Here is a 12,869-nt window from a genome sequence, read left to right as displayed (position 1 = left end):
ACCAATAGATGGGCGTTCACTGTAGTCAAACAAAATGGATTTGAGGGTCAAGGACTCAAAACTTTGTTTTCCTTGGCTTCCAGCAGTGAAAATGAATTAACTGGGTAAAACAAAGGCTCTCCTATGAGATAACAATGATCATAAAATTTATGGTACTTAGCTATGAACCAATTTACCCATTTACATACTTGGTAAAATTGCCTGGGCTACAGTGAACTAAATATGGAGCTCAGAGTACAGGATTCTGAGATCTTTTGAAATTATAAAATGGGAGGAATCATTACACAGCACTTTCAAATCTTCAATATGCTAAACATATTTAAATTTGAATTAGCTACAAAGCTAAGAAATTAGGTGATCCAAACATCCTGATTCAATGATCCAAGCATTTCTAATTCATATCCAAATGGGGAAGGAACCAGCTGTATGGAATGCTGTTACTCTCCCACAAACAAACGAGTAAGAGAAAAATAAAGATGTAACCCTTATTTTAGACCACAGAGTTTACTTTAGATCCTTAGGTAGAAAGATTAGTCCGTTAACATGTGAACACAAAGCAGTAGAATGTCACTTGGAATAGCACTTTGCTTAGCTTTTTTTTTTTTTTACCATTTCATTGCCATGATGAAAAACACAAGTTAAGAACTTACTGAAGACTCAACTATATACTGAAAACTTCCCTACAAATTCCTACCCCACCATCACCTTTCTGGACTTTATCGCTTCATTAGGTGTATGAAGTGAGAGAATACTTTGAAATATATTAATGTGCTTTTTTTTTCCCTTTCGTGCTTGCTTATGAATGATCTTTACCAACCTTAGCCAGAAGCAATCTTTGCCCTGGAGAGAGGTGGGATCGTGGAATGTGAAGAGCTTTGTCATGTTCAAAACTGATCATGCAAACTCAGACACAGTGAGTCTTAAAAACCTGGCCATAAATGTCTAGAGCCAGACAGCTGAGAGAGTAAAGCATTTTGTAAATGAGAAAAGCTTCCCTTTAAATTAAAAAAAATAGAATTTGGAAAATGGAGCGTGGAGTTCTACTGTAAGCCATGGAGCAGGATACAAGATGCATAAGAGCTATTTCTTACCACAAAGTAGAAAATGTCAAACCTCCCTTGGCTGAAGAAGGAACCAGAGACAAGGGGAGAGGACGGCTAGAAAAGATGGAGGCCTAGGGACCACTCCCTCCCCCGTGATTCACGGTCACGGAGAACACATCCATTAAACAGTATCTGACTTGTAAGCATTCCTATTCAAAACATATTTAATTTCGTGCCTTGTAGACTTGAATTATAAAGCATAAATATATGGATCCTAATCATCAACTAATTCACTCAAATAATTATTGAGACTTAATATACATCGAACCTTAGAAAAAATGTACTAAAGGGAATCAGAGTCCCTGCGATCCCTCAGGGAACCTGCAGTCCATGGGAGGCAGTGATGGGTTGGGGGACAAGACAAACAAGTTAAAACCCAACTATATTACTGTGCTTATAATATGTTGCTGTATTTCTGTTTATCCCTTTCCCACTTAGAAGTGAGATTCAGGTCTGCCCTTTTCTTCACAGGAATACAGATTATGAATGAAGGCTGACTTATCTGCATGAGCCAAAGAAACTTTCTGAAATGATCCTTTGCTTTATGTTGGAAGCAGTGCAAAGAAATTCTGCCCACCAAAATTTCAAAAATTAATGGCCAACTGTCAAATGTGATCAAAACAAAGCAGCGCTCATATCTGCTACTGCATATACTTGGGGCAACCTGGCTGCCACTGTTTAAATCAAATGATGCTAAAACTGGAAGCATTTTAACAGAACAAAAACAAAAATAAAAGAGAGCTCAGAAAACCAGGGTGAAAAAGCCCAGGAAAAGAAAATCATTGTACACCCAAGATACTGTGGTCCCCTTGACTGTAAGGTCAGGTTGGCCCAGGCAACGATAGACCGGCCAGCGGGCACACCCGTAGTTTTCTTTGAAGCAGCAACCACAGATGCTGGGGGACATGAAGCTTTGTGCAGAGGAGTGAAGGCACACAGGTTTTGAAAAGATTCTCTGTAATATAAAGGGGGATTCCTTTGTTGTCTTCAGTAACAGTCCCTTACATCATTGAAAGGAAAAAGGAAGAATGGGCTCTTGTAGGCAGTGAGCATTCAATTTATTTGTGGACTACAAAACAGGGGAAAGGTGGGAATTATTAAAGCCTGAAAGAAAAGACCAAAATAGATGATGATAAAGAGCAAAGACTGGAAAAAGAGGAAAAGGGGCAAGGCGGTGGAGGAGAATCTAGAAAAGGAAGAAAAGGAGAAAAGAAATTTGAAGGGGATGCAGTGAATGGATGGATAATCTGAAAACAACATATTCACAGAGCTTTTCCAACTATTTTATGGTTTTAATTTTAGTTTATGTTTTATTTATTATTTTTTCATCTTTTTTTTGGAGGGAGGGTAATTCGGTTATTCATTTTTTAATGGAGGTACCGGGGATTGAACCCAGGACCTCAGACATGCTCGGCACGCATCTACCACTGAGCTATACCCTCACTCCCAACAGTGCTTTGATGAGTGATGATATTACACATTATTTTCCATTACTTACTCATGCGTGTCTCTAGTTTTTGTGACTTTTACAAGAGTATTCGTTACCTTTTTAACTGAATTTTTTTCCATTTTGTATGAAAGAACAGACTTAGCCCACTTACTCTGTAACTGAAACATCCATCTTTATAACAGCACAAGCGTAGGGGAAGGCGGTGTGGCAGGAGTTTGGAAAGTGTTTAATACATAGTTCCTAAGAGACATGTTCCAAATATGTGACTTACGTTGTATGGTCCACTGATGGCCTGTGGTTTTCCTCCCCGTGATGAATACTGAATCCATTACCAAGTCCCCACCTGAATATGTTTGAATCTTCCATTAAATTTTCAGAGACTGGCTGGTACCATTTACAGAGGTTTCTTTTTTCAAAGCTGCAAACTTCCATAGCTTGAATAGAATGGAACAGAGACAGGATGAGCTCGTCACAATCTATGTGTCAATACATGGTGATTTCCATCTGCATCAGCACTTTCTTACTCTCGGGTTTTTTTAATTAAAATATAACTTTTAAGCGTAAGTAAAATAATTAAGCAAATGGTCTATGTAATCCCTAGAAGGGTTTTAAAGAAATCGAGGTGTATTAGATTCAAATAAGTGACAGTAACCAAAATGTGGAAGTAAGTGCACATACTAAAGAATCTGCTTTCATAAGGAGGAGATACTTCAATTAGCTCCTCAAGCAGCCATTTAAACCTTGCCAGTCTCTCCTGATACAACATTTGCATCCCTTATACGACCTCCAAGCTCTGATAAGTCCATTCTTTTTTCATAGTATCACTACCATGCTAAACTTTAGCTCAGCCTCTGAGAGGGCTATTGCAAATTCTAAACTACTTAAGTTCAAAGCTATAAGATGTACAACTTTTACATTGGACCTCTTTCCTTAAAAGTTTTCTAAATGTTTGTAATGACTGCATTCTAATATCAAACAAAATTAAAAGTCCAGTGATTTTTTTAAACACGTAGATTATGTGTGAAAACAAACACTCTCTTTTTTCCTTCCTCCCTCACTCCCTCTCCCTCTGAATGTGTTCATGTGTCTGTCTGTCTGTCTTAAATTCCCTACTACCTGAATAAAAGATTCAGTTCAATTAGTTTTTGTGTATACCATGGAACGCCTGCCTGGTGTGCACTCCAGCTTTTAAATGGCATAAGCCGTGATGGCGCAGGCAAACCACTGCCACCATTTAGAAACTTGGGTTCATGATTTAAAGTAGAATTTGAGAAAGAAACACTCATCCCAATAAAAGTGATTTTTAATCATGAAATTCCAGTGTCTTATTTCATCTCTGATATTACTATTGATCATATAATTATACTTATTTTGTGAAGAGATTTAGGATTCACTAGATTCCTGTTCTTTGTATCATTGACAAAGATAAAAATTACAGATTTTTTAAAAATTAGAGAACACAGAGTTTCAGTCAAGCACTAAGGTCTGCTGTGGAACACTGTACCTACAGTCAACAATAATGTACTGCACACTTAAAAACTTACGAATAGCATAGATCTTATCTTGTGTTCTTACCACAATAAAAAAAATTAGAAAATGTAAGACTGTAGATGACAGGCAGATTTATCACAAAAGTTCATCTTACAAAGAGATGACAGAGATGGAGGAGGCATGATCACATAATTTGTTTAGAAATTAAACAATTTTTTATAATTATAAAGTATATATGAATATGTATATATGTATATATAAAATATAAAGTAATAATTCAACCATGTTTATTCAAAATAAGTAAATATCCCTATGATATTAACATAATTTAATAGTAGACATTTATTCAAAACATGTAAAGGACTTACCAAAACCTCCTACCCAATCATAAATGACATTACTAAAATCGCAAAGTTGAACTAAGAAGTCATTATTCACTAAAGATACTCATTAGGCATAATTAACGAGATTTTGTGTGAGCTGTTACAAACATGACTTACGTGGGATCACAAGAGGATTGCAGTGTCTTCCCACGAGGAAGTCTGGACACCACAACATCTTCCATTATATTATCTTGCATCTGTGATGCACAGCATATGCTACTGACCAGCATGAGCTCATTGCTGTCCCATCTCACTCACAGAGTGAGTCAGCTTTCATTTTATAAGTTTTTTGGTCTAGATTAATTTATTGCATATTTGTATATTCATGAACATTTTTTCTGAGTTAAAAGAATAAATACAAACTCTATTTGATTTTTTTAAGTTTTAGAACCCCTTGAAGAGGCTGACATAAGACAAATTAAGACTTTCATTATACACCGTGTTACCTGAATGTTCCAAAACCTTTAATATTATCAAGGCACTCGGGAAATATTACAGTAAATTCATATACTACTTAATATAGAGCAAAGAAGGGAAAAACATTGCAAGCATTTATCTTTGCCCATTCAGACAAATTCATTTTCCTCCTCAGTTTGTATCTTTGACCGAGAAGTTCATTTTTAAATTAAATAATCTGCCTTAATCCATTTAGGAAAACTGTAGATTGGCAAGTGCCAATAAATGAAAACCATCTTTCAATCGTACCCAGCTGCAGAAGGGGCCATGAGTGTTAGGACTGGTTTCTTATGAACTCTGCACATTTGACATAGCATTTATTTTATACGTGCATCTTGACAGTGGCAACATTTGCACAAATTCATCTAATTTGAGGCTATTATGCTTCCTCCCTAAGGAGACAAACAAGGGGATTAATAGAAAAGACTGGTTCTATAGATAAGTTCATTAGTCTTTTTTCTTTTTTTAGCACATATGAGTGCTTTTTCTTTCTCTTTCTGGCTTACTTCACTTAGAATGATGATTTCCAGGTCCATCCATGTTGCTGCAAATGGCATTATTTTATTCTTTCTTATGGCTGAGTAGTAGTCCAGAAAATGATACATTGTAAACTAACTATACATCAATAAGAAAGAAAGAGAGAGAGAAAGAGAGAAAGAAAGAAAGAAAGGGAGAGAGAGAAAGAAAGAAAGAAAGAAAGAAAGAAAGAAAGAAAGAAAGAAAGAAAGAAAGAAAGAAAGAAAGAAAGAAAGAAAGAAAGAAAGAAAGAAAGAAAGAAAGAAAGAAAGGGTGGGCAGGCGGGCGGGCTGGAAAATAATAGCCCTGGAATCAAGTCTATGAAAATTAGTGTTTTGAATCTAAAATATTAATTTAAAGCCACCTCTTATTGGACATGATACAAGAATGATTGCTGCTTCTTCTCCTATAATTCTCTATATAAAGTTTTTATGTTAAGAAATTGCAGGGGGAGGGTATAGCTCCATGGTAGAACATAGGCTTATCATGCTTCAGGTCCTGGGTTCAATCCCCAGGACCTCCATTTAAAAATAAAAAGATAAAGAAAGAAAGAAATAAACTGCTCTAAGCCAGGTTGAAAATTTCTAACTAGGACAGTAGGCCATGCTACTTGATATGACACTGGAATTTTCTTATCTGATTTATATTTAATGAAAAATTTAGGAAGTCACTTACCGCAGGATGATTCATCCGATTTGTCAGGGCAGTCATATCTAAAATCGCATTTCTGGATGTTTCCAACACACTGGCCGTCAGACCTGCAGACAAATTCATTGTCTGTACAGTTGTGTGGAGGTAATGTTACTGGAACTGAAGTTTCTGGTGGAGTTGGCAGGTCCACTGGCAAATTACCTTGAAGTAAGAGACAAGCATCATTTTATAGATTTTTCCATTTCTTTAAAGATTTCACACAATAAGCTTTACGAAGTATGCTTCACATTCAACTTTGTAAAGAATATTTGATAGTATTAACTAATCTGCTGAACTTCTTTATGTCAGTATGTAAGTTGGGGTTCATGGTCTCGGTGATGGCAAATGGCTCTGGATCTCTTTGATTATAAAAATAGGTGAAAGTGCAGATGGAAATTACTGAAAAACTATTCAGAGCTCACTGAATAAATGGGAGGCTCAGGGACAGGGCTTGGAAGATCAGCGGGAACTAAGGGACTTCCAGGTGCTGGCACTAGGACCCAAAGTCTAGGTCACGTTAAACTTTCTAGGCCACCAGGTAAATAAGGTTTGTTCCACCACTGCCACCATGACTCTAACATCTCATCTTTGTCCACATATCCTCACGTAGTCAAGATCCAAAGTCACATGATAGACCCAAACCAAAAGTATCCACCCAGAAGTATTTAATTAAGATAATAATTTCTGAAAAAAATAATTCCTGATATTAGAATTTAGAAGAAATGTACAGAATTTGATTTATTTATATATAGTAAGCTATTCAATAAACATTTATTTTTAACATCCTTGTGTCAAGTACATGGTAGGTGCAGTGGATTTCAAGCCAAAGACTTCCAGAAAATAGTTTAAAGATGAGTGAATAAGGCAGTCAGAAAATTCTTTCATTACAGTTTCATGGGGTAAGTTTATGATAGAGATTATAACACCATGGAAGCAAGAATGACACCTATCCTTTTATCCCTGTATTCACAACACAATTCACAGACCATGATACATTGTGGATACACTAACACTGCAAAGTGAGTAAACAGATGCACAGGTGGATGGAAGGATAATGGATGGATGGACGGATGACAGACTAAATGAATGAACAGATGTACAAAAATGCAAGATTTTACAACAGAGTAAGAGAACACAGGAAAAGCCTGTATCAGATGGGAGACAGAAGACATCCTGGTATGGCAATGTTTAATTTTCCAGTGTTAAAAAATGATGTGCTGCTGGCTAGATGAAGAAGGGTACAAACTCTTTGGGGGCAATGAGAACAGTCTAACATGAAAGCAGAGAAATCTATTTTCCTGTTGGTCTTTGGAAACCTGTGAGAGTTTGGCAAGAAGAGTATCTTGGGGTGTAGTAAGAATGCACAGGATGGAGTCTTTAGATTCAGGGCTAGAGAGGAGACAGTTACACAAAGAGCTACGTGGGACCAACTAGGAGTCTGAAATAAATACAAAAAGTTGTGGAGAAACGCCAAGATATAAAATTTCTACTTCGAGAAATGCTTATCAGGCGTAAGTGTGGAAAATGAATGCAGGTGGCTCCGAAATGGGGAAGAGGGAACAGCTGAGCTCTTAACTTCAATTCCAGGCAACTAATGAACCAGAGCAGAGATGGCTTGGAGGGGACAGCAAAGACCAGAGCAAGATCGCACACCCAGTGTCTGGAGGACTGGGAATTTGGGTGCTGCTGGAAATTCGAGGAAAGTCCAGTAAATAGCACTGTATTTCTTAGCTCCAGTTTTGAAATGATAAAGAACTAAGACTGAAGTGGATGGCAGGTAGTAGATCCAAGTCTCAGCCTTTTATGGATGAAGTTGATACTGGAGAAAATGGGCTGTATCTGTAGCTAGGTAATCTTTGCAAGTGTGAAACTCAGATATAAACAGACTCTCTTAAGTCATACCCTGTGCCGGAAACTTCCATACAGAAGGTTACCACCGTGAACTACAGCCAGGAGGAGCTGAGCACATCTCAGGCTTCCCTCGGCTAACTGGCTCCAAAAAAAAATGAGGAAACTCCCCAAATGTCTGTACCCCCCACTCCTCCACCCTGCATTGCCCCTCCCTGCCACACACACACTGGTAACCACTACTTTGTTCTCTGTATCTGTGAGTCTACTTCTTTTATGATTTATTCACTAGTTAGTTGTATTTTTCAGATTCCACATATAAGTGATATCATACTGTATTTGTCTTTCTGACTTATTTCACCTAGCATAATACTCTCCAAGTTCATCCACGTTGCTGCAAATGGTACAACAAGGCAGATATAGCCAATATCTTCCAATAACTGTAAGTGGAAAGTAATTTTTTAAAAAAGGAAACTAAGAGACAAGGTATGCATGCTCAGGCTCTCCTTGCAAACTCAGCCATCCATTGTTGCTTTTCCATAGTTTATATTAGGGTTCACTGTTGGGGTTTCATATTCTATTGAGTTTTAACAAACACATAACAACATGCTTCCACCACTAGAGCATCACACAGAATAGTTGCAGTGCAGTAAAAACCCCTGTGCTCTGCTTATCCATCCTTCCCTTCTAATCCCTGGCAAATGTTAACCCTTTTACTGGCCCAAGAGTTTTGAATCCTCGAATGTTTCCCAGCAACTTGATATTTTTTTCAACACTGTTCATTCATCCATCCATGTGAATGTATGTTTGTCAAGTTCAGTTAGGCTGACTGCCGTATAAATTTCACTATATGAACATATAACATATATTCACATAGTGATTCTACCATCGATGGTTTTTGAGTTTATTCTGTTTGAGGTTTTATTTTGTACATTTCTCCTGATGTGTGGAACTGCCTAGTCACAGAGCATGCTCAACTTTAACTTTACTAGATAATGCCAAACTAATTTTCCAAACTAATTTGCATCAATTTCTTTACCTCCGAGCAGTGTGTAAATACACTGGTCACATCACATATTCAGTATCCACTGGTATATCCAGAACCACCCATGGGTTTGCCATTTTCTTTGCTGTCCATTCCCCTTTGCATTGCAGCCCTTATTGGGATCATTCTGTCTTTCTCTAATGTTCATATTAGCATAGTTCATTTGGTAAGAGTCTGGTGCAATAAAAATCATTTTCTCTTTGTTTGTGGATATTATCCTCTGAATGCTCTTTTTTCTACCCTCATTCCTGAAAGAGTTTTGCTTTGATCTGGACTAACAGTTATTATTTCTCAGAACTTTGAGAATAATATTCAACTGTCTTCCAATTTCCGTCATGGCTATTTCTAAGTCAGCGATCAACCTCACTGTGGTTCTTTTGTAATTGTATTTTAATCTCCAGCTATTTTTAACATAATCTTCCCTTTTCTTTATTGTTTTTCTGATTCATCTCCGTAAGCCTAGACCTGGATTTATTCTTATAATATTTTGCATGAGGTTCAGTAGTCTTCTTAAAATCATGTCTTCTGTTCATTCTTAGCCATTACATCTTTGAAAATTGCTTCTCCTCCATTTTCTTTATTTTCTGTCTGGAATTCCATTAGCTTTTACGAACTATCCTTCAAGTAAATCCACCTCTCCCACTTTCCTTCTCTATAGCTCTCTGCTGCTCCCAGAAGTTTCCTCAGCTATTTTCCAGTTGACTAATCACAACAGGTGATATTAGAAATGACTCTGTATAGTATATGAATAAAGCCTTTATTTTTTTTAACGTATAAATGGTGAACAATTGTAATGGTAAAATCTACCTAGAGCAGTAAGCCCACCTCCGTCAGCTTGGGCTGCTAGAACAGAACCCCACAGAGTGCGAGGCTTCAACAACTTAATTCTCACAGTTCTAGAGGCTCAAAGTCCAACACTGGGAGGCCAACATGGCCAAGCTCTTGGTGAGGGCTCTCTTTCTGCTTATACCCCTACATAGCCTTCCTCAGTGCAGCAGGCAGAGAAAGAGACCTCAGCTTTCTTCCTCTTCTTACACAGCACTAGTCCCATCATGAGGACATCACCTTCATGATGTGTAACCCTAATTACCTTCCAAAGGCCCCCACCTCCACATACGATCACACTGGGTGTTAGGGCTTCAATACAGGAATATGGGGGGGACACAAACATTCAGTGTATAGCAAAACTTACAATTTTTTAAACCTGTAATTGCTTAGAAATGCTCATGCTGGTAGCAATGACAGAGTTAAGTCATTAAAGCAAAAAACACTCAAAGCTTTGCAGATGAGACAAAACTGCAAGGGCGACGTGCAAGTAACTGGTTTGCACTCACTAAGAAGCAGAGGCTAGTCTAGCTGGGCCTGATTTTCTTCTCCATCTCTAAGTGAAAGGGAAACCAGCTCACCTGCAGAGCTGTCACCCTAAGCAGATGACTCAGGCTCCAGATGGACTCTACGTGCTAATTCCTTGCTCTGTGAATTCCACGCAACAAACATGACACACTTCATGCTAGCCTAATACAGTCTTTCTGATAAAAACAGATTTTCCAACTTGTTTTATACAAGATTTCCCTCCCTACAGGTATTCCCACACTGGTAGTTAAGCAACTAAAACTGATTATTTTAACATACTTAGTCCTTGATAAGGTATTTCCAGCTTTAGACATGCCACCACTGTGTCAATTACTTGATTAATATCCTTAGTGGTTCTTTATCTCCTGATAACCATGCATGTTTTTTTTTTGTCACTTCTGATGTTAAGAAATACATTTAATTTAAAAATCTAAAAGTCTACTTGAGGTTTAAACCTAATCAATCTTCAGAAAAATGAAAAATTTGAAGTCTCTATAGCTCCAGGGGAAAAGCAGAGTTTTCCCTGTTGCACTGAATACAATAATATGGAGTTATATCCACAAGCTGAAATGACTGTGTTTAGCATGATCATACCAAAGTACCTGTGTTAGGTCTACTTTCTAGGATAGTAGGTTTTACTGAAACATAGCTATTCTTTGGATATGACTTACTAACAACTGTGATACAGTGATGTATTGGTCACGTATTATGCAGCACATTTTTTTTCTGTCTCCAGTAGCAAATCAGCTCTTTCTGAAGTGTTTTTGCTGTCACACATGGATTCAATGAAAATTTCCAGGTAGCACAAGATATTTTCCATCTTGACAGACATTCTACTCTACTTGAAAGTAACTACAAACAGACTTAAATTTTAGCTTGAAAACTCCCACTGCTAATTCAGTATTTTGACAGTCTTCTCCATTTTTGGTACTTATCATTTTCCTCAACTAAAAGATAACAACATTTTAAAGTTTTAACTTTAAGATAGATTCAGTCGGTTATTCCATTTTATTGTCTAGAAATGCAGTAGAAATACTAAGTTGCATGGACCATAGGCTTTGGGCTAAAATTTTCCCTAGGTATGTGTTAAATCACTTTGTAAGTTTACATACCAAAGACACAAAAACCAGAATACTGAAGATTACAATCACTGAGTCTCAAATTTCTTCATTTTTGCCTTGAAGTCTTTCATTAAACTACAAATATTCCCAATATTTCCAACATTCCTAAAATTTTCTTGAGTCTATATCTCCTTTAGAAAAATACAGGAGAAAGGAGAACCTCAAAACAAAGTGCTTTGATGTAATTTATTATCCTGAGACAACAAAGAATGGATGCACCAAATAGCTTAATGTTAGTAGATGAAAAGCTGCAGGTGGTATCTTAAAAGTGCTGACAAAAGCATTCACACCGGCTCCCTTGCCATTTTATTTACACTGAAACACACACAACTCTTTGCAGGAGGGAGACTTGATCAAGCAACAATAAAGCTGCTGAAATGTTCAGGCAAAAGAAGGGTGTCAAAAATTCAGTCAACTTAGATGAGCAACAACAACAAAAACCACTTGGTGGGCGGGGAAGGACATCATAAAACATTGTTGCTAAACATTCTCTAAAGAGTTACGATGCTTTCTCAATTTTAAGGTATCATTAGTTGGAAGATGCTCCACTGACTTAGTCACAACTTCCCAGGGAAAAATAAAAAACTAATACTTTGGATAGTGATATTGTGCTAATAATTTGTAATTCTAGTAACAAATAACTCTAATATGCAAGCTGAATTCTGAGATGTTAAATTTGATGAAAACTGCGCAGGTAGTTTTTCTTTCAGTTTGCGATCAGCAGGTTATGATGCCATGTGGTCATAGATTTATTTTTCCAAATAACCCAGCAATCTCACCAATAATCTTTGATGCAAAAAGGAAAACCCCTGTGGCATGTGTTTAGCTAAAAGAAACACACTTCTTATTTTCTGATGGAAGATGGAAAGAATAATGTGAAACAGATACTTCCTTGCGGATCATATTTTTAAGTCTGAATGCCTGGCAACAATTCTTACTAAATAATCTACCCTGAAGGTCTAATTCAAGGTGAAGGGAAAGCTATTTGACTTTACCATCACCGCTCATCATTATCTACTCTGGGAATAGACAAAATCATCACACATGATGCAAAGAATCACAGTATTCTATTGCGCGGTTAAGTTCATCTACTTTCCCTAGAAATGTAATTAATCTTGCCTAAAAAGCTGTTTCTCTAGTACTCTCCTGAATTCAATTTGAAATGAGAATTTGTATCATCAAAGTATTGAAACAAAGGAGATAAAATCCATAATTAAGGAGGGCTTTGAAAACTGTTAGGAACAACTAGAAATTACAGCTCAAGTGGTAGAGCGCATGCTTAGCATACATGAGGTCCTGGGTTCAATCCCCAGTATCTCCTCTAAAAATAAATAAACCTAATTTCCTCCCCCACCAAAATAAAGTAATAAATAAACATTGAGGGAAAAAAAAAGAATTGACCTGGAAGAGCAG

At 37.1% G+C, this 12,869-nt stretch overlaps 1 protein-coding gene across 2 annotated transcripts in view; it reads right to left on the bottom strand.

The window, feature by feature from the left end:
• Positions 1-12,869, bottom strand: part of MALRD1 (MAM and LDL receptor class A domain containing 1) — a 406,987-nt gene that overhangs the window by 295,749 nt on the left and 98,369 nt on the right. For both annotated transcript variants that reach the window (XM_031444727.2, XM_064479367.1), the window contains exons 17-18: positions 6,075-6,251; positions 2,825-2,987 (exon numbers count right to left, since the gene is read on the bottom strand). In XM_031444727.2, coding sequence (XP_031300587.2) covers positions 2,825-2,987; positions 6,075-6,251 — 340 coding nt within the window. The remainder of the gene's footprint in view (positions 1-2,824; positions 2,988-6,074; positions 6,252-12,869) is intronic.

Source organism: Camelus dromedarius, chromosome 26 (assembly GCF_036321535.1).
Source record: "Camelus dromedarius isolate mCamDro1 chromosome 26, mCamDro1.pat, whole genome shotgun sequence".
NCBI classification, from domain to species: Eukaryota; Metazoa; Chordata; class Mammalia; order Artiodactyla; family Camelidae; genus Camelus; species Camelus dromedarius.
This window is presented reverse-complemented; position numbering and strand designations above follow the sequence as displayed.